The 20,698-nt window shown below is 36.0% G+C and overlaps 5 protein-coding genes across 5 annotated transcripts; all 5 read left to right on the top strand.

Annotated features, from left to right (window-relative positions):
• The first annotated feature begins 3,452 nt into the window (after positions 1-3,452).
• On the top strand, positions 3,453-4,991 carry LOC130999671 (pelargonidin 3-O-(6-caffeoylglucoside) 5-O-(6-O-malonylglucoside) 4'''-malonyltransferase-like). The gene has a single exon (XM_057925275.1). The coding sequence runs from the start codon at positions 3,586-3,588 to the stop codon at positions 4,885-4,887; it is 1,302 nt and encodes a 433-aa protein (XP_057781258.1). The 5' UTR covers positions 3,453-3,585; the 3' UTR covers positions 4,888-4,991.
• A 2,544-nt stretch (positions 4,992-7,535) lies between these two features.
• Positions 7,536-8,348, top strand: LOC130996986 (pelargonidin 3-O-(6-caffeoylglucoside) 5-O-(6-O-malonylglucoside) 4'''-malonyltransferase-like). Its single transcript, XM_057922266.1, has one exon. The coding sequence runs from the start codon at positions 7,536-7,538 to the stop codon at positions 8,346-8,348; it is 813 nt and encodes a 270-aa protein (XP_057778249.1).
• A 219-nt stretch (positions 8,349-8,567) lies between these two features.
• Positions 8,568-9,038, top strand: LOC130996984 (pelargonidin 3-O-(6-caffeoylglucoside) 5-O-(6-O-malonylglucoside) 4'''-malonyltransferase-like). The gene has a single exon (XM_057922265.1). It carries the CDS (start codon positions 8,568-8,570, stop codon positions 9,036-9,038), a length of 471 nt encoding a protein of 156 aa, XP_057778248.1.
• Positions 9,039-11,143: 2,105 nt separating this feature from the next.
• On the top strand, positions 11,144-12,466 carry LOC130996983 (pelargonidin 3-O-(6-caffeoylglucoside) 5-O-(6-O-malonylglucoside) 4'''-malonyltransferase-like). The gene has a single exon (XM_057922264.1). The coding sequence runs from the start codon at positions 11,144-11,146 to the stop codon at positions 12,464-12,466; it is 1,323 nt and encodes a 440-aa protein (XP_057778247.1).
• Positions 12,467-13,829: 1,363 nt separating this feature from the next.
• On the top strand, positions 13,830-15,426 carry LOC130999670 (pelargonidin 3-O-(6-caffeoylglucoside) 5-O-(6-O-malonylglucoside) 4'''-malonyltransferase-like). The gene has a single exon (XM_057925274.1). It carries the CDS (start codon positions 13,884-13,886, stop codon positions 15,159-15,161), a length of 1,278 nt encoding a protein of 425 aa, XP_057781257.1. The 5' UTR covers positions 13,830-13,883; the 3' UTR covers positions 15,162-15,426.
• The last annotated feature ends 5,272 nt before the right edge of the window (positions 15,427-20,698 follow it).

The following is a 20,698-nucleotide window of genomic DNA, read 5'->3' as shown; positions in this document are numbered from 1 at the left end:
TTATGCATACCTTATTTTTAGACACTACCTCACATATAATTCTTACAATTTTACTATTTTAACTTACACTATTTACTCATAATCTATTTAACAATACTCTCACCGTGGGACCATTTATCCATTATCATTACTACAAACTTCCATGCATATATATTTGTATAAATAATTATTTATATATAAATTATTTTTAAATTTATTTAATTTAAGGTAATATAGTTGAAATTATATTAATCTGAATCATATTCATTAATTAAATGTTAACCTTTTGTTAGAATAATAAATATTCTTTTTATATAAATTTTTATTTAATAATATTTTGGAAAAATGTCAATATTGAAGATTTTATTTCATCTGAGCATCATCTCGTCTGAACCACCCTATAGGATCATATCATCATATAAAGTTCGGAAGACGACATCTAATGTTTGAACACCAGACTTTTGAGCATCATCTCGTCTAGACCTTAAAACACAAAAAATGAACGTTTATGCGTCAATTTTTTTAACATCACTATTTGGAGGTTTAAAAATCAAATTTGACTTGTGAGATTGTATGATTTTGGGCTTCTAATATCATAACTAACTTGTAAACATCATTTTGTATGGAACTTCAAAAATTTTAACAAACTTCTATGCATTATTAGCTTCAAATATTATATTGAGTTCCAAGAATCATCTCGTTTGGAGTTTGAAAGAATAAATTTAACTTGTGAGTATCATCATTTAATTGGGTTCCGAGAATCATCTTGCTTGGAGCAATTTAAATTGTATTAGTCTCAATCATTCTGCCAATTAAATATAGATTTTTAATTTAGAGAGCAAGAGCTTCTTCTTGTATAAGTTTTATTTTAGTGAAACCTTATTAAAAAAAAATCAATGTGAAATGAGGTGATTTATATGAATTCTTCCTTCGATTGAGATTATTATAAATTTAATACACATAATTAAAGATTTCTAATGTATTTTAACATCATATCCTCTATTGTTCTTTATCTAAATTAATTCTTCATTTATGCATTACTAATTTCATAATTTATCTATTATTATTATTATTATTATTATTATTATTATTATTATTATTATTATTATTATTATTATTATTATTATTATTGAAGAAACTGAAACAAATAAAGTTTTTAGATATGAAAAATATATTTTTATTCCCTATACAAATAAAATGTACGCATATATTTTATAAAAAATAAAAATAAAATTTTAATTATTTTGATAGACATAAAATAAGATTTTGTTTTAAAGTAATCAGGTTATAGAATTTGTGCCTTATTATTCAAACATGTAAATCAATGACCGAACTCGTTTATAATTTACATACACGTGCATGTCTCAATTCAAACTCAATTAAAAATTGATTTTATTGAAAATTAAGAAGATAAATATTGCAACATATACGAATAATATATACGCTTTTGAGAAATATAAAATTAATAACAAATATACATCTAATCACTAACATTCAATTAAAATCATTTATTGTATATAAATTATAATTTTTTTTCTTGTCAAACATGTAAATCTAATTTTTATCGAGATAAAATAAATAATAAAATTTATTAATTTAGATTATATGTAAGTTAATATTATATATATATATATATATATATATACACACACATTTATTAAGATTAATTTTTATCGACATAAAATAAATAATAAAAATTATTAATTTAGATTATATGTAAGTTAATATTATTATTATATATATATATACATTTATTATTAATTATATTTATTATGATTAATGAATTTTTAGATAGAATGTAATAGTTATTAATTAATAAATGATGAAGATTATATATGGTAAATTTTGAAATGGTGAGATTCTAAATATGCCACATAGGTTCAGGCTTAATCCTATTATTATAAAGTTTTTAGATAGAATGCAGTAGTTATTAATTAATAAATGATGAAGATTATATATGGTAAATTTTGAAATGGTGAGATTCTAAATATGCCACATAGGTTAAGGCTTAATCCTATTATTATAAAGAAGATGTTGATTTTAGTTTCTAGAGCTTGGGCTCGAGGGGCCCATATTTAGCACATGGGCTTATATCATTTACTTAAGTTTCAATGGGCTTTTATTGCCTCCTCACAACGCATATATATGAATAGATCGTCTTTGTCTACAAACACAATAAAGTTTATTTCCAACCAATTAAGGTAGCCTCATTGGCACATTAATTAATTTCGTACCCCAATTATTTGATATACTTTCTATATATTTTAATAATATGGTGAATGCTTGAATACAACTACAAATAAAATAAAATAGAAACAAATAACTCAAATAATTTGAGAAGCAAATTAATCAAAGTCAGCTAGGATGTGAGAATTTTAATTTCCTCGTCTTGCTCAAAGTAATGCACGTCATTTTGGTCCAAATGCATCCACGCCTCAATGATTTTATATTTGGAGTAATTAGTTGAGTACTTAATTAAATCATGGTAAAATTACAATGATTAAACCTAACCATTACAACTAACTTTCAAATTGGGAAGGAAATTTAAATTAAAGGTTCTATAGCAAATCATGTTTAAACTCTCTCTTACAAGAGGTCGTTGGCCCATGTTGTATTTCTATTTTGTTTGGATATTTGATTAGTTTAAACTCGTAGTCAACAAATGAAAAAATATATAGCAAATTGAGAGAGTATATTTTTGTAGCGTCGAATTTCTTAAGACGTGTTCCATTAAAATACGTAAGTTGACTAATACACTGACTTTTGTCATTATAAATTAATATCAATAATTAGTCGTTGCTAATATATAATAGTAAAAAAAAAAGGTGGTTTGTATATATATATTATATCCATTATAAATTTGATGATGTGTGATTTCTTTGATTATGGAATATGACAGTATGAATCAACGGTTCAGGTTCTCTGTGATTAGTCTAACCTATTAAAAAGTTCAAAGTTGTATCAATCAATTAGGATTCTCAATAATGAGGGGAAAAGGAAAAGTAGTTTCTTTGATAAGAAAATAATGAATATTCGCCATATGTTAGTGATATTCTCCTATTAGCGTAACGACAAATTATTTAATTAATATTCTACTGACTATTGGTGAAAGGTACTTGTGCCCACCAGCTCTACAATTACGACCACATGCTCCTTTATCCTTTTATTTCTCTATATCTTCAATGCTCTCTCCGTCCAAAAAAAAAAAATTCAGTTCGAGAGTGGACACAAATTTTAATAAATATATATATTAAAGTTGTTATAAAAAGAATAAATTTATAATTTGTAGGGGTATTATTAGTATAAATAAATAAAAGAAATTTACATTATTAGCAAATAAAAGTACAATTTATTGTTAAATATATGAAAAAAAAAGTATGATATGATAGTTCTAATAGTGAAATGATACTTTTTATTCGAGGACAAAAAAGGAGTAAGTATAATTTTTTATCCGAGGATGAAGAGAGTAATTTACTTCACTTTCACAAGCAAATCAAGAGTGTCCCACCAATCAATTAGGCCAAAGAAATATGAGCTTCATTCAAATACTTGCAATTGTCAGAAGCAGTGGCCAGACCTAGTTTAATAAAAAAAAAAAAATTGAAGATGAACAAAATTAGCAGGAAATTGATAAAACCAAACACCCCAACTCCGCAAACCCTAAAAAATTACAAAATTTCGTTTCTAGATGGGTTTCAGCTGCCCAAGAATATTTGTGTTTTTTTGTTTTACGAATCCAAACCGGAAGATTCTGGCCAGTTGGAAGAATCGCTCGCCAGAATCTTGGTTGATTTCTATCCTCTTGCAGGAAGATTCATCAAGAATGATAGTTTGGTCGATTGCAGCGATCAAGGAGCCGAGCTCGTCGAAGCAGAAGCTCCGGGCGACGTCGAGCTGATCGACCTCGTCACGAAAATCGATATCGATCGGCTCAACGACCTCCTCCCGGAGCAACACTTCCGATTCGACGAAGCTCCCTATAATCCACTCCTCTCAATCCAAATCACACGTTTCTCGTGCGGCGGCGCCGCCGTCGCCATCAGCGTCTCGCATAGGGTCTTCGACGCGTCGTCGCTGGAGACGTTCGTCGCCGCCTGGTCGACCGCGGCCAATCCGGATGACGGGACGGCCGGGAGAATAATCCCCCGGCCGTCTTTTCACCTCCCCTCGCTGCTCCCATCCAAGAGCCGCGAGGAGTTGGCCGCGGATCTGGGCGGACCGCGGGCGCCAAGAACCGGTCCGCCCGGACCGGACCAAAAGTTTGTTTTGAAAAGGCTTTTGTTCAGCAACGAGGCCTTAACCGGCCTCAAATCCAGAGTAACCGGAAAACCGGTCTCCGGAGTGCGTGTTGTGTGTGCCGTCATAGCCAGAGCCCTGATCCGGGTGGACCGCGCCGTCCACGGCGGCGGCCGAGGCTCCGTCGTGTTTCAAGCGGTTAACATGCGGGAGAGAACAATCCCACCTCAGTCGAGAGACGCGTGCGGGAATTTCGTGATCCCGACAATCACGCGGCGGATAGAAGGCGACGACGTTGGTCTCGTCGAACTTGTTCGACTGTTGGGGGATTCTGTTCGAGACGCCATAGCTGCTCATGTTGAGATCCTGTCGCCTGACAGGGATGGGCGCGGAATCATCACAAACACTGTGAAAAACTTGATCAAACACGGATACAGAGCTGAAACCAATCTCATCATAGTCTCGGATTTGACTAGGTTTCGATTCGACGAAGCCGATTTCGGGTGGGGGAAGCCGGTTTGGAGCGGCATCGGACCGCAGCAGCCGCTTGGCAACATTGTGAAGCTCATGAGAAACAAAGAGGGTGATGGGATTGAGGCGATCGTGATGTTGAAGGAAAATGAGATGTGTTGCTTTGTGCAAGATGAGGAGATCAAGATTTTCATGTCCTAGCTCATGAATGATTTCATGGTTTAGGAATATTCTACTTTTAAATTGTTGGAATTGTTGTCGTTGAATATCAATTGCAATTATCGAATAATTAATTAATTTGTCTAGATCCAATATGGGGATATGATACGCCCAACCCAATCTCTAGCTTGGTCCAATATTTACGCTCCAGCCCATTAGGATTTCATTATCATAAATAAATACTGTAATCTTTAAAGGGCGTTTTGTTGCCGAGATTAAATTAGTCCGAGATTACTTAAGATTGAGTTGGGCCATATAAAAATTAAAAATATTATTATATAATGAACTCTAATAATATTTATCACTAAAAATTAAAATTTTTAAAAAATTTATACCCTAGTTTTGAATTAATTAACCAAAATATTCATTATTAATTCAAATAAATATAAAAAAGTGATTACAATTCTAATTCAATGAGTGAACCTTGTTAATCTATACCTATTATAAAAGAGCCTTGTTTTACAAAATTTGATTTGCCTAATATGTCCCTATTTCTTAATCTATTTTAAGGACAATAGTGTAATAATGAACATAAAAGAATTCAACTCCAATCACAATTCTAAACAAGTTCGATTTTATCTATATTTATCACATATAAATCTATTATTTAAATCCAAGACTTATTAATTTTTTTAAACAAATTTACTATATAAATTCAATAAATTTATAAAGAAAAACTCAACGAAGTATGTTATTAAGTCCTACTAAAATCCAAATCTATATACACAAAAAGATTCGAAAAATACATAAACACATTGAGGAAATATTTTTTAGTTAGATAAATAATATCAAATAATAGTATTGTTATCCTTCTACGAAAATAAAATTAGTAAAGTTAAATTACATAAATAATTATCCACGAGAACTTGTACTTTTCATTTATTTGGTCAAGTAATTATTATTGTAAGATAAGGTAACCATTGATATGAATAAATGTAATGTGTCAATAAATATCATAATATATATAAAAAAAAGCAAAAAAATATTATTGCAACTAAGAATTGAACCAACGAGAGATGATAGATGAAGGAGCGTACCACTGAGCTAACAAATGTTATTTGTAGAGTAGCAGATACTTTTTATTTATTCGGTCCTGGTGAGAACCAGTCTCAGGTAAGACCAACTCATATAAAAAAGTTACACATCAATATAAAGGATATTTCATTTAATTCTATTCATCTAATTAATTCGCAATTTGGATTTGAAGTTTTTATACTGACTTCTAGGGTGTTAATTTAAGTTCTATTTTTATTCCTACAAAAATTCTATTATTATTACTATCGATATTATTTTAATTTAATACATTAGTATATATTAAAAGTTTGAATATGATTAAATTACTATATATTAAAAGAAAAAATAATTTAAACCCTCAAAATAAAGATTTAAAAAAATGTAAATACTTAAGGATATGATTATTAATATATAGGATAACATATCTTCAGAATGTGCACTTAAAAAATTATTATGGATAAATAATATAACACACAACTTTATGTGATATTTCTCTAATTTTGATGTAGATGCTAATTAGTAATTACCATTGAAAGAAGATATGGAAAATAATGCATTAGTTTGACATAAAATAATGCACGACTATTATGATATATTCAAAAATTACTTTAAGCAACATTTGTACATTAATTCATCAAGTAATCGTACTAATTTTTTTGTTCAACTTTCAACTTTCAACTTTTAATTTTCAAATTAAATTAATTCATTAGTTTGACAATCTTTTATGTGGAGTTATGTATTCATTTATAGCCTATATACCTAATTCTTTCAAAATAATTAAGAGCTTCTATAAATATTACTCTTAGGAGGCCCTTGCTACCTTATAGATCCATCAAATTATAAAAATATGCATGACATTAGTTAGGAATGAGACTTTGGGAAGAAGACATTGTAAATTGTGGGATAAAGGATCTCCTTTGACCTTTCATGATAAACACTTCACTATTTATTTTCTTTTTTTCATGGAAAATCAACTCCTTACTATACCCAACTAAATAGGAATTAATATACAGAAATCCAATCTTCGTGCTGTGCACGATTTTCCCTTAACTACATCTTATATAGTTAATTAGCCACGATATGCCCGTTTTTCGATTTAAATAACTATTTAAGGTGTAGTTAAGCGGAAATCGTGCAAGAATCTTGGATTGTCTAATTATTTAGTGGTAGATTTCTATTTAGTGGGGCAATGAGAGATTGAGAGTTGATTTTTCCTTTCAAATAAAACAATAGTCATGTATGTCAGGCTGAAATATTCAATTCTTGAAATCAATAATGCCTAATGAATGATACAATTGACACAAATTTATCCATTTGTATCAACTATATCATCACAACCCGCGCGCTCCAACCCGAACCCGAAGTCTAACATGCATGTGTAAACCCAAATTCGGTCCACCTTTATTTATGGCAAAACAGTCATAAATCGTAAAAAAACAAAATTTGTGTTTTCTTAGATCGAAGGTCCAATATTGATAAGACTATTCACAAGTTGACTCCAAATTAAATATAACAGTGGGATGTTGAAACTCATTCGATAAATTTAGAATTGCTTAATTATATATAGAATACTAATTTGTGTATCAACTCCATTACTAGTGACTAAAAAAACAAAGATGAACAAAATCAGTAGCAAGTTGATAAAACCACACACCCCAACCCCTCAAAATCTCAAGAATTACAAAATTTCGTTTCTAGACGCGCTTCAGCTGCCGCAAAATATTTGTGTTTTTTTGTTTTACGAATCGAAACCGGAAGATTCTCGCCAGTTGGAAGAATCACTGGCCAGAATCTTGGTTGATTTCTATCCTCTTGCAGGAGGATTCATCAAGAATGATAATTTGATCGATTGCAGCGATCAGGGAGCTGAGCTCGTCGAAGCAGAAGCTCCGGGCGACGTCGAGCTGATCGACCTCGTCACGAAAATCGAGATCGATCGGCTCAACGACCTCCTCCCGGAGCAACATTTCCGATTCGACGAAGCTCCCGATAATCCACTCCTCTCAATCCAGATCACACATTTCTCGTGCGGCGGCACCGCCGTCGCCATCAGCGTCTCTCATAGGGTCTTCGACGCGTCGTCGCTGGAGGCGTTCGTCGCCGCCTGGTCGAGCGTGGCCAATCCGGATGACGAGATGGCCGGGAGAATAATCCCCCGGCCGTCTTTCCATCTGGCCTCGCTGCTCCCATCCAGGGGCCGCGAGGAATTGGCCGTCGATCTGGCCCGACCGTTGAGGCCCATAGCCGGTCCGGGCGGACCGGACCGCAAGTTTGTTCTTAAAAGGCTTTTGTTCAGCAAGGAGGCCTTAACCGGCCTCAAATCCAGAGTAACCGGAAAACCGGTCTCTGGAGTGTTGGGAACAAGAAGCAGAGAACACCAAACAAAAGGAAACAAATGCAAGTTATTTAGAGGACTCCAAAAAAGCTGATGTATTTCATCTGATATGAGGTGCTATTTATAAGCCCTCTAAGCATAAACAATACAACGGAAAGATATGCATCTCAACAGAAAAATCAGAAATCCTAGCCACTTAAGGTGACACGATCTACTCAACAAGAATAGCTAAAAATAAGAAAAACCATGACTAACAAAGACTAACAAACTAACTGATGAAGACCGAGCCTCTATCGTGTTTCAACCAGTTAACATGCGGGGGAGAACAATTCCACCGCAGTCGAGAGACGCGTGTGGGAATTTCGCCATCCCGACAACCACGCGGATTAAAGGTGACGACGACGTTGGTGTGGATGAACTTGTTCGTCTATTGGGGACTTCTGTTCGAAACGCCATTGCTGCTTATGTTGAGATGCTGTCTCCTGATAGGGACGGGCGCGATATCATCGCAAACAATGTGAAAAACTTCTTTAGACGCGGAGTCACACCAGAAACCAATCTCATAGCAGTCTCCGATTTGACTAGGTTTCGATTCGACGAAGCTGATTTCGGGTGGGGGAAGCCGGTTTGGAGCGGCATGGGACCGCAGCAGCCGCTGGGCAACATTGTGAAGCTCATGTGCAGCAAAGAGGGCGACGGGATCGAGGCGATCGTGACGTTGCAACAAAATGAGATGTGTTGCTTTGAGCAAGATGAGGAGATGAAGATCTTCATGTCTAATTAGCTAGGAATGACTTTCATGATTTAGGAATATTCTACTTTTCAATCAAGTTTTCTAAAGTGTATTTCTAAAACTTTTGTGCGAACCTGAAACCAATGGTATAATAATCTCTGATTGGAGTAGGTTTGGATTCCACGAAGCTGATTTCGTGTCTCGGATTGGTGCTGATGAGCGACAGAGATGGAGATGGGATTGAGGCATGGTTTTATTTGAACCAAAATGAGATACCTTACTTTGAGCAAGATGAGGAGTTGATCATTTCATGGCCATAAATGTTTCTTGATTAGTGGCGGATCCAGGGGGGGCTAGGGGGGCTAGAGCCCCCCAAATTTTGATTTTTTTTTTTTTAAATATAGAAATTAAAAATAATAGTAATAAACTAAATACCCTGTTAAGAAATACAAACGGGACAGATTGAAAGCTAGCACTAATAATAAACTAAATACTCTGTTAATATTTTAGGTTGTTGAACTAACAATACAAGAGCTAAACACTCGGTTTTCCGAAGCTAGCACTAATTTGCTTAGATGCATGGCGTGTCTTGATCCGAGAAATAATTTCTCCCAATTCAACATTGATCAACTTTGGGCCAGGTGATTATTTATTATTTCCACAATTACTAGCTCGGGTTCGCCAAGTGTCTATTCATAGATTATTTGTAATGTAATAGACATGGTAATGAATGAAACTATTGTAGGTTTTTATTATTGTTGTTGATCTAATGACAAAAAAACAATTATTTATTAATTACTATATATTATATCCCAAAAAAAAATTTCCCCCCCAACAAAATTCCTGGATCCGCCCCTGTCTACACTGCTTCGGTAAACAACCTCCTGCTTCTTGGCAGATCATGAGATCAAGTTGGAAGCCAAGAATATACAATTACGACATGTGGATCTCCTATGATCTAGACAGCTAGCCCAATCCGCATCTGAGTAGGCTATCAGCTGAGACGAAGACGAGGAAAAGAATTTAAGTGTGTGAATGTGGTTGTACCCTTCAAGTATCTTATCAACTGTTTGCAATTAGATTCTTGCTTCAATCTCGTCCCTCATAATTTGATAATGTATTTAATAACTACTGAATTATCTCATTGTTGCAAGTTTTCTTATTCGATTAAAATTAAACGAATGAAACTACATGATAACATAATGATACAAATCATTGAGTTCTAGCTTATTCGAGAAATTAAAATATATATAAAAACACTATTTTTGTTTGAACAAGTTTTGGACAAGATGAGCAAGTGGCATTGTGGAAGATCCATCTCTTTTAAGAATATAAAAACACTAGTATTATTTTTAATATGTATTGACTATTGGTGAAGGGACGTACCACCAGCTCTAGAATTAATTATGCTCCTTATCCTTTTATTTCTCTTTATCTTTACTATTCCCTTCGTCCAAGAAAAAAAATCCCGTTTGAGGACGGATATGAGTTTTAATAATGTTATTAAAATTGTTGTAAGTATAATTAATAAAGGTACAAATACAATCTATAGGGATAGTATTAATACATAAAAGTAGAATAAAGGTACATTATTAGTTAGAAAATATAATAAAAATATAACTTATAGATAAATATTAATCCTATATATTAAAAATATGATTTTTTTTAAAGGTAATAAACAACAAATTTGGTCATCATTGTTGTCTATATAATAATGGACAACATATTTGGTCATATACGTTGTCTGTTTAATATTGTCTGTGTGTTGAAATCTAGTAGTGGACCGGCAAGCACGTGTATAATCTCTTTTAATTTTTAGCCTATAGAAATTCTTCTCAATATTAGCGTTAATAAAAATACAATCATAATAAAATTTATTTTTACGAAAATATTATTAAAATAATAGAAATAATAGCAAGACACGGAATCATATATAAAATTCTTCTCAATATTAGCGTTAATAAAAATACAATCATAATAAAATTTATTTTTACGAAAATATTATTAAAATAATAGAAATAATAGCAAGACACGGAATCATATATAAAATTGTGGGATAGTGGATCTCATTCGATAAATTTGGAACTGCTTATATAAAGAGCACGAGTCTTGTGTGTATCAGGTATCAACTCCATTACACTAGTGATTGAAAAAAAATGAAGATGAACAAGTTGAGCAGAAAGTTGATAAAACCACACACCCCAACCCCTCAAACCCTCAAGAATTTCAAGTTATCGTATCCAGATGAGCTTAGTCCCCCGGTATATTTCGCAGTTGTTCTGTTTTACGAATCGAAACCCGAAGACGGCAGCCTCCGGTTGGAAGAATCACTGGCCAGAATCTTGGTTGAATTCTACCCTCTTGCGGGAAGATTCATCAAGAATGACAGTTTGATTGATTGCAGCGACGAGGGAGCCGAGCTCGTCGAAGCAGAGGCTCCAGACGTCGAGCTGATCGATCTGATCACAAAAATCGAGAACGATCAGCTCGACTACCTCCTCCCGGAGCAACACTTCCGACCCAGCGAAGCTCCTCAAAATCCACTCCTCTCGATCCAGATCACACGTTTCTCATGTGGTGGGGCCGCGATCGCCATCAGCGTCTACCACAGGGTCTTCGACGCGTCGTCGCTTGGGACGCTCGTGGCCGCCTGGTCGGACGCCGCCAATCCAGATCATGCAAAGAGGGTAATTAAACCGTCTTTTCCTCTCCCTTCGTTGCTTCCATCCGTGACCGGCGTCGACAATCTCGCCATTGACGTGGGCCCGACCCCGGATTCTAGGGAACAGAGTGTCGGCGCCGATCACAAGGTTGTTTTGAAAAGGGTTTTGTTCAACGAGGAGGCGATAACGAGGCTGAAATCAAGAATAAGCCAAACCAACGGAAAACCCTTATCCGGAGTGCGTGTTGTGTGTGCCGTTATAGCCAAAGCCCTAATCCGCCTCGATGGCGCCATCCACGGCAGAAGCAGAAGCTTCGCCGTAGTTCAAGCGGTTAACATGCGGGAGAGGACAATCCCGCCTCAACCGCGGCATGCATGCGGGAACTTCGCGGTCCCAGCATTCACTCCACGCGTAGAAGCTGGGGACGACGTTGGTGTTGATGAACTTGTTCGTCTCCTGGGAGATTCTGTTCGACACGCCATATCTGAACATGCTGAAATACTGTCTCCTGATAGGGATGGACGCAATATCATCACGAACACTACGAAAAGCTTCCAAAAACTTTTCTGCGAGCCTGAAACCAATGGTATAATAATCTCTGATTGGAGTAGGTTTGGATTCCACGAAGCTGATTTCGGATGGGGGAAGCCCGTTTTGACGAGCATTAGATTTGGGCCGCCGGTTAGCAACAATTTTGTGGTGCTGATGAGCGACAAAGAGGGAGATGGGATTGAGGCATGGTTTCATTTGTACCAACATGCGGTACCTTACTTTGAGCAAGATGAGGAGATCAAAGTCTACTTTACAAATAATTAAATTTCTTGTTAATTTGTGTTGTTTGTTATCTTTATTGTTGATTTCACAAAAATTTGAAGTTCTCCACACATTTGTAAATGTCGTTGCAAGACTTATAATACTTTTCTCTATGTTTTAGTATCATATGTATGCATTTCATGGCCATATATTTTTCTTGATTTAATTTAAAATATTAAAAAATTGAGAGAGGAAAAGCATTTTATCCGTGGAACATTGATGAAGGCTTGAGCTTGAAACTGAGCCCATATCAAGTGTTAAATAAAATATGACATATTTTCGGCATTATTGATTTTAAGAATTGAATATTTTCTTCATTATTCTTTTTCTTTTTTCAAGGAAAAGTCAACTCTCACCGTCCAACTAAACAAAATAATTGGATAATCCAAGATTCTTGCACGATTTCCGCTTAACTAACTCTTACATAGTTATTTTATATGGAAAAACGGGCAGATCGTGGCTAATTAATTAAATTATGGGACAGACAATTTCATTTAAATTAATCATAGTTGCACATAAATTAATGAATTCCACGCACTAACCGGTAATCGACAAGCTGAAATTTCATAAAAAATTAGCCATGAGATCTCACATTCAACTATTAGTATAATTTATAGAAACTTTGCCATTTAAAAATATGGGTTGATCTCTTTTAATAAGTTAAGCATGCATAATAATAATAATAATAATAATAATAATAATAATAATAATAATAATAATAATAATAATAATAATAATAATAATAATAATAATAATAATAATAATAATAATAATAATAATAATAATAATAATAATAATAATAATAATAATAATAATAATAATAATAATAATAATGACCATGATCTCTTTCAGTTTTTGTTAGAATCATGATAAATAGTTGCAGGAAAACTATATGTTCGATGAAATGTCTCACTGAGATAATATACGATTGTAAGATTTTGGTGAAAAATAGGAATTCCAGAAGATATATCACAAGAGAAAAATATAAATTATATCAATTGGCCCTATTTTACATACAATTCACGATCAAAATGTTTCTTAGTCATGAATTAATCGTATTTCACTTACAATTCTCAATGACGAAACTTCTTAATCGTGAATTCTACGATTTAATCCATCTAGTTCAAGTATATAATTATTTTTTATCATTTTGTTTTCACTTTTTTTATTGAGGAATTTATTTTCAGTTTTATAAGTTAATAATTCATTACAAGTTGAGTCATATAATTCATTACAAGTTGAATTATTAGTGTTGATAAATCTAAAGTTGAGTCCTATAATTTTTTTTAAAAATCACAGATTAATTATACGATACAGGATCTGATCTGATAAATCTGCGATTGCTTATATATATATATATAGAACACTACTCTTGTGTGTATCAAGTATCAACTCCATTAATTACTAGTGATTAAAAAAAATGAAGATGAACAAAATCAGCAGCAAGTTGATAAAGCCACACACACCAACCCCTCAAAACCTCAAGAATTACAAGTTATCGTTTATGGATGAGCTTACTCCTCCGATGCATATTGCTGTTATTCTGTTTTACGAATCGAAACCCGAAGACGCCAGCCTCCGGTTGGAAGAATCACTGGCCAGAATCTTGGTTGATTTCTATCCTCTTGCAGGAAGATTCATCAAGAATGAAAGCTTGATTGATTGCAGCGATGAGGGAGCCGAGCTCGTCGAAGCAGAGGCTCTCGGCGTCGAGCTGATCGACCTCGTAGCGAAAATCGAGATCGATCAGCTCCACGACCTCCTCCCGGACCAACATTTCCGAGTCGACGAAGCTGTCGAAAATCCACTCCTCTCGATCCAGGTCACACGTTTCCCGTGCGGTGGGGCCGCGGTCGCCGTCAGCGTCTCCCACAAGGTCTTCGACGCGTCGTCGGTTGGGACGTTCGTGGCCGCCTGGTCGGACGCCGCCGCCAATCCGGGTCACGATACGAGGGTAAAACCGTCTTTTCATCTCCGCTCGTTGCTTCCGTCCGCGAGCCGCGCCCCGGATTTCGTGCAACCGAGCGCGGATCACGAGTTTTTTTTGAAGAGGGTTTTGTTCGACAAGGAGGCTTTAACGAGGCTGAAATCAAGAATAAGCCAAACCAACGGAAAACCCTTATCCGGAGTGCGTGTTGTGTGTGCCGTTATAGCCAAAGCCCTCATCCGCCTGCACGCCGCCGTCAACGGCAGAGGCAGAAGCTCCGTCGTATATCAACCGGTTAACATGCGGGAGCGATCAATCCCACCTCAGTCGAGACACGCTTGTGGGAATTTCTCCGTCCCATCATTCACGCCACGCATAGAAGCGGGGGACGACGTTGCTGTCGATGAACTTGTTCGTCTATTCGGAGATTCAATCCGAATGGCCATAGCTCGTCATGCTGAGATACTGTCTCCTGATAGGGATGGATGCGATATCTTCACAAGTAGTATGGAAAGTTTCATAAAACATTTGTGCGAACATGAAACTAATGCTATAATAATCTCTGATTGGAGTAGGTTTGGATTCCACGAAGCCGATTTCGGATGGGGGAAGCCTGTCGGGACGAGCATCGGATTTGGGCCGCCGTCTAGCAACGTTGTGGTGCTGATGAGCGACAGAGAGGGAGATGGGATTGAGGCATGGTTTCATTTGAACCAAAATGAGATGCCTTACTTTGAGCAAGATGAGGAGATCAAAAGCTTCATGTCCTAGTAATGAGTTCTTTGTTTTTTTTCAACTTTTTATGAATAAAATTATAATTCCGCCCGCCAAATTTAGTCCGAAATACAAAAAAATATAATTTCGCCAGCCTATTTTCAAAATCCTAGCTCCGTCCCTGGCATATACGACATTGGATCCCTCGTTCTGATCGGTATGTAGTTTATAAGGCCGGCCCTGCCATCACATGAACGAGAGAGTCAAAGTTTGTTTTCTGGGGCATTTACTTTTCATGATCGATAAGATAAATAATTTAATATTTTTATCTTCATTACTAGAATTTTTCTTATCCTACACATTCAATGACATAGATAAAACAAAATTAGCTTAAATAATAAAAGTTATGCAGGGTTTTGGGACATATTTTAAATTTCCTACCTATTTTAACTAGTTAACAAGGGATTAATTAGCCTATACTATTCTAATCTATCTAACCTAATCTTCAAAAGTAAACGCTTCTAGACGTTTACTTTGGGATGATTAAAAGATAAAATATATACTCTCAGCTCGGCATTATTAATTGATTTCAAGAATTGAATATTTTCTGCATGACTATATTTTTTTTTCAAGGAAAAGTCAAATTCTCAATGGCCAACTAAATAGGAATCTACGAATATTTGGATAATTAGACAATCAGAGGTTCTTACATAGTTATTACTTATTTTATATCGAAAAACGGGCAGATCGTGTCTAATTAATTATAGTTGCACATATATTAATTAAATGCCTCCCTCTAACTGCCAATCAACAAGCTGAAATTTAATAAATTAAATTGGCCATCAGATCTGACACTTCTAATTTATAGAAACTGTGCTTCTTCAAAAAAAAATCATAGAAATATGCCATTCAAAATTAATTAAAGTTACAAAAGGATTCGAACTTTTACCATTTAAAATATTGATTGATTTCTTTTAATCTGACTAAATAAGTATGCATAATCGAAAAGAAATGACCATGATCTCTTTCATGTTTTGTGGGAATCATGATTAATTGTTGCAGGAAAACTAGGTGTTCGATGAAATGCCTCACTGAGAGAATATAAGATTGTAAGATTTTGTTGAAACAGTTCTTTGAGATACATTGGCAATTTAAATTTTCATGAATGAAAAATATGTAAATCCTAACACAATCATGAAGAATATTAAAATCATCTTAAACTATATATGTAACTAGATAAATCAAATCAAATCAAATTTTGACCTTATTTTGCCTACAATTCACAACGACTAAGCTTCTTAATCATGAATTAATACTAATTCAAGTGAATAAAAGGAAAAACAATATTTTAAAATGCTAATTAAAAATGGTTATTAATTTATTTCATCTTTGCAAAACAGGATCTCATGCGCTATAAAATTCCAAGGTAATCAACTTCTTCAATAACTACCAAAAAAAAAAAAAGTTGTTTCTCGACACCATGGAATTCACAGTTAGATCACAAACAGCTCATCACAACATAGCTTTTGCTACCTCCGCCCGGCTTCTTAAGTCACCTGATTCCCTTCATCGAGCTCGCAAAGAAGCTCGTCTTCCACCACAGCTGCATCGTCACGCTCATCGTCCCCGACTACGGCGACGGCTCTCCGGTCAGCCTCCAAGCGTTTCTTCTCCAAGGGATTCCAGCCGCAATCACTCCGCTCTTCCTCCCCCCGGTGTCCACGGCCGACCTCCCGGACGATGTCAACACCGAGATCCTTCTCCAAACCCGCCTGATCCGGTCACTCCCAGCTCTCCGCGACTCCCTATCGCACCTCCGAGAGTTGGGAGTTCCGGCCACGGCTCTCATGGTGGACATCTTCGCCCCCTACGCCATCGACACAGCGAGAGAGTTTAGCATTCCCGCCTACGTCTTCTACGTAGCGGCAGCCAATGAGGCGTGGCTCACGATGAGCTTGCCGGAGCTACGGCCATCTTGCGCGTTTCATGGCGATGGCGGTAAGCCGGAGGCAGTGGAGCTGCCGGGATTTGTAACCCTAAGACAAGAGGACTTTCCAGATGCATTGACAGACAGGGAGGTTCATAAATGGACGGTGGAGCTGAGAGAGAGGTATCTCACTGCTGAGGGCATTCTTGTCAATAGTTTTCATGACCTAGAACCGGAGGCATTCCAGTATTTGGAGCGCCTCCGCCCTAGGATGCCGCCAGTATACCTATTGAAGTGTCCCACATTGGATTGGAGACAGTGGCATGAGCCACTTTATATGGTGAGGAACCCTCTCCCTTATAAGGCCTTTTAAGGGAGGAATGGGCCCAATATCCATTTCTAACAATACCCAGTTGGACCACTGATCCGGACCATCCGGGATAGTGAATCGGATCGATTATCCAACTGCGTGAAAAAACACTAAAATTCAAACTAGAAATAACTAGCTACTCAAATATTCTCCTTCCAGCCGCCAAGATAGTTAGTGCCAAAGAAAAAGTCAAGTTTTCCTATCCCCCTAAGTTGATAGTATTTAATTTAAATTGACGCAAGTTTATGGACCAAGAGTAAGAATTAACATAACTAATTAAACACTTAGCCCAACTAATCGTTTGTGGCTAATTTAAATTAAATAATAATTATAGCCTTTAATTACGATGATGGCATAATTATCTATATTTCTGCTAGTTATCTAAAAGTGTATTGATGCAGTGAAATATAAAAGTTAAGCATAATTTTAGGAAATAAATATTAAACATAATTCATAATATCATGATAAAATTTAATTTTATAAAAATATTATTAAAATAATACTTCCTCCGTCCGCCAAGAGTATGTCACTTTGGTTGGACACGGGATTTAATAAAATGATTAGTGATTTTTATGTAGTGGAGAAATGGTCACACCATTGTTTGAAATGAGTTGTTGAAATTGAATAAGAGGTGGATTTTTTGTAAATAAGGGGTATTTTTAAGGATGAATGATAAGGAAAAGATGTGGGACCATGCCCTAAAAAGAAAAGTGACATAGTCTTTGCTGACGCTCAAAATGACAATTGTGACATACTCTTAGCGGACAGATAGAGTAGTATATAAAGGTGGAACACATAAGATTGTGAGACATAAATCCCATCCCATAAATCTAGGATTGCTTATATATACAGAGCTACTAGTCTTGTGTGTTTCAAGTATCAACTCCATTAAAAAAAAAATGAAGATGAACAAAATCAGCAGTAAGTTGATAAAACCACACACCCCAACCCCTCCAAACCTCAAGAATTACAAATTATCGTTTATCGATGAGCTTCTTCCCCCGGTGAATTTAGCTGTTATTCTGTTTTACGAATCGAAACCGGAAAACGGCAGCCTCCGGTTGGAAGAATCCCTGGCCAGAATCTTGGTTGAATTCTATCCTCTTGCAGGAAGATTCATCAAGAATTATAGTTCGATTGATTGCAGCGACCACGGAGCCGAGCTCGTCGAAGCAGAGGCTCTAGATGTCGAGCTGATCGATCTCGTCTCAAAAATCGAGATCGATGACCTCCTCCCGGACACACATTTCCGACAAGCCGAAACTCCTGATAATCCAATCCTCTCAATCCAGATCACACGTTTCTCGTGTGGTGGGGCCGCCATCGCCATCAGCGTCTCCCACAGGGTCTTCGACGGGTCCTCGCTTGGGACGTTCGTGGCTGCCTGGTCGGATGCCACCAATCCTGATCACGATAGGAGGGTAAACCCGTCTTTTCATCTCCCCACGTTGCTTCCATCCGTGATCCGCAACGACAATCTGGCTGTTGTTCAGCAGAGTGTCGGCGCGGATCACAAGGTGGTTTTGAAGAGGGTTTTGTTCGACAAGGAGGCTTTAACGAGCCTGAAATCAAGATTAAGCCAAACCTACGGAAAACCCTTATCCGGAGTGCGTGTTGTGTGTGCCGTTATAGCCAAAGCCCTGATCCGCCTCAACGCCGCCATCCACGGCAGAAGTAGAAGCCACGTCGTATTTCAAGCGGTTGACATGCGGGAGAGATCAATCCCACCTCAGTCGAGACACGCTTGTGGGAATTTCTTCGCCCCAGCAGTGACGCGACGCATAGAAGCTGGGGACGACGTTGGTGTAGATGACCTTGTTCGTCTATTGGGAGATTCTGTTCGAAACGCCATAACTCGTCATGCTGAGATACTGTTTCCTGATAGAGATGGACGTCATATCTTCACAAATAGTATGGAAAGTTGGATGAAACATTTGTGCGAACCTGAAACTAATGTTATAGCATTCTCTGATTGGAGTAGGTTTGGATTCCACGAAGCTGATTTCGGATGGGGGCCCGCTGCGACGAGCATCGGATTTGGGCCGCCGTCTAGACCAGTTGTGGTGCTGATGAGCGACAAAGAGGGTGATGGGATTGCGGCGTGGATTCATTTGAAGCAACATGATCAGATGCCTTACTTTGAGCAAGATGAGGACATCAAAGCCTTCATGTCCTAGCTTATAATCACTTCTTTTATGAAGCTACTTTACAATAATATATCAATAATGATAAAGTGGTGGGGAATAGCCACTTGCCAAAATAAGATAGATATGTATGGCATTTAGTTAGGAAAATATCATGTGATCCATAATTATAAAACTAATACTATGATTCTAAGACATATTCCATTTTGGTCCAAGTACTTCATCAAAATACACACAAGTTATTACTTCCTCCATCCCCCATATTTATGCGTACCCTTTGTTTACGGTATGCATACCCTATTTTAGGACACTATTTCATACATAATGTTTACAATTTTACCCTTGTAACTTATACTATTTACCCATAATCTACTTAACAATATATTCTATTTGGGACGCTTTCTCAATTATTAATACTCCAAACAAATTTTTAATTAAGTTTTTCTAGAAAGGATTGAGGAGAGATTAATTCATGGGCTGAATTTGTGAGTGATAGAGAGAAGGCAATAAACACCTAATAAAGGCCCATGGGACCTCTGAAAATAAAGTGTGTGGCTTTTAAACATGCTCATTTAAAAATATTGAATTTTTAATGAATTATCAATTTTTGAATATTGAATTTTAATTATGTGCCGTATGATTCAAACTATAGCATTTAAAATCTGTAAACAAGACAGGTGAGATTGGGGGGTATTAGGCTCCACTAGAATTTTAAAAAAAAAATAGTACAGTATATATTACATTCTTGAGTATTTATTCTTTAGATAAAAATTAGTGAGACATTTGATCGAACACCTCATGCTCAGTCTGGTGTAGCATATCTCTTTTGAACTTCATTTTATCGAACATCTCATGCGCACTTCCTTCGTATCACCTATTAACATATCTCTTTCAATTCTTGCTTCAATCTCGTTCCTCATAATTTGATAATGAATTTAACTTCTGAATTATCTCATAGTTGCATGCTTTCTTATTCGGTTCAAATTAAACCAAATTAATGAAACTACATGATAACATAATGATATAATCCCTCCGTCCTATAACAAGTCTCCTAGTTTGTTTCGGCACGAGAATTTAGGTGGGTATGATTAAAGAGTAAAAAAAATAAAAAGTAGTGAAGCATACTTTTATTTTATGAGATAAATAGAAGGGT

Source organism: Salvia miltiorrhiza, chromosome 8 (genome assembly GCF_028751815.1).
Source record: "Salvia miltiorrhiza cultivar Shanhuang (shh) chromosome 8, IMPLAD_Smil_shh, whole genome shotgun sequence".
In the NCBI taxonomy this organism is placed as follows: domain Eukaryota; kingdom Viridiplantae; phylum Streptophyta; class Magnoliopsida; order Lamiales; family Lamiaceae; genus Salvia; species Salvia miltiorrhiza.
The sequence above is the reverse complement of the archived record's forward strand: the minus strand, read 5'-3'. Positions and strand labels throughout refer to the sequence as shown.

What these genes read in the sequence shown, in the direction of transcription:
- LOC130999671 (XM_057925275.1), top strand. Translation starts at nt 3,586, where the DNA reads ATGAACAAAATTAGCAGGAAATTGATAAAACCAAACACCCCAACTCCG.
- LOC130996986 (XM_057922266.1), top strand. Translation starts at nt 7,536, where the DNA reads ATGAACAAAATCAGTAGCAAGTTGATAAAACCACACACCCCAACCCCT.
- LOC130996984 (XM_057922265.1), top strand. Translation starts at nt 8,568, where the DNA reads ATGCGGGGGAGAACAATTCCACCGCAGTCGAGAGACGCGTGTGGGAAT.
- LOC130996983 (XM_057922264.1), top strand. Translation starts at nt 11,144, where the DNA reads ATGAAGATGAACAAGTTGAGCAGAAAGTTGATAAAACCACACACCCCA.
- LOC130999670 (XM_057925274.1), top strand. Translation starts at nt 13,884, where the DNA reads ATGAAGATGAACAAAATCAGCAGCAAGTTGATAAAGCCACACACACCA.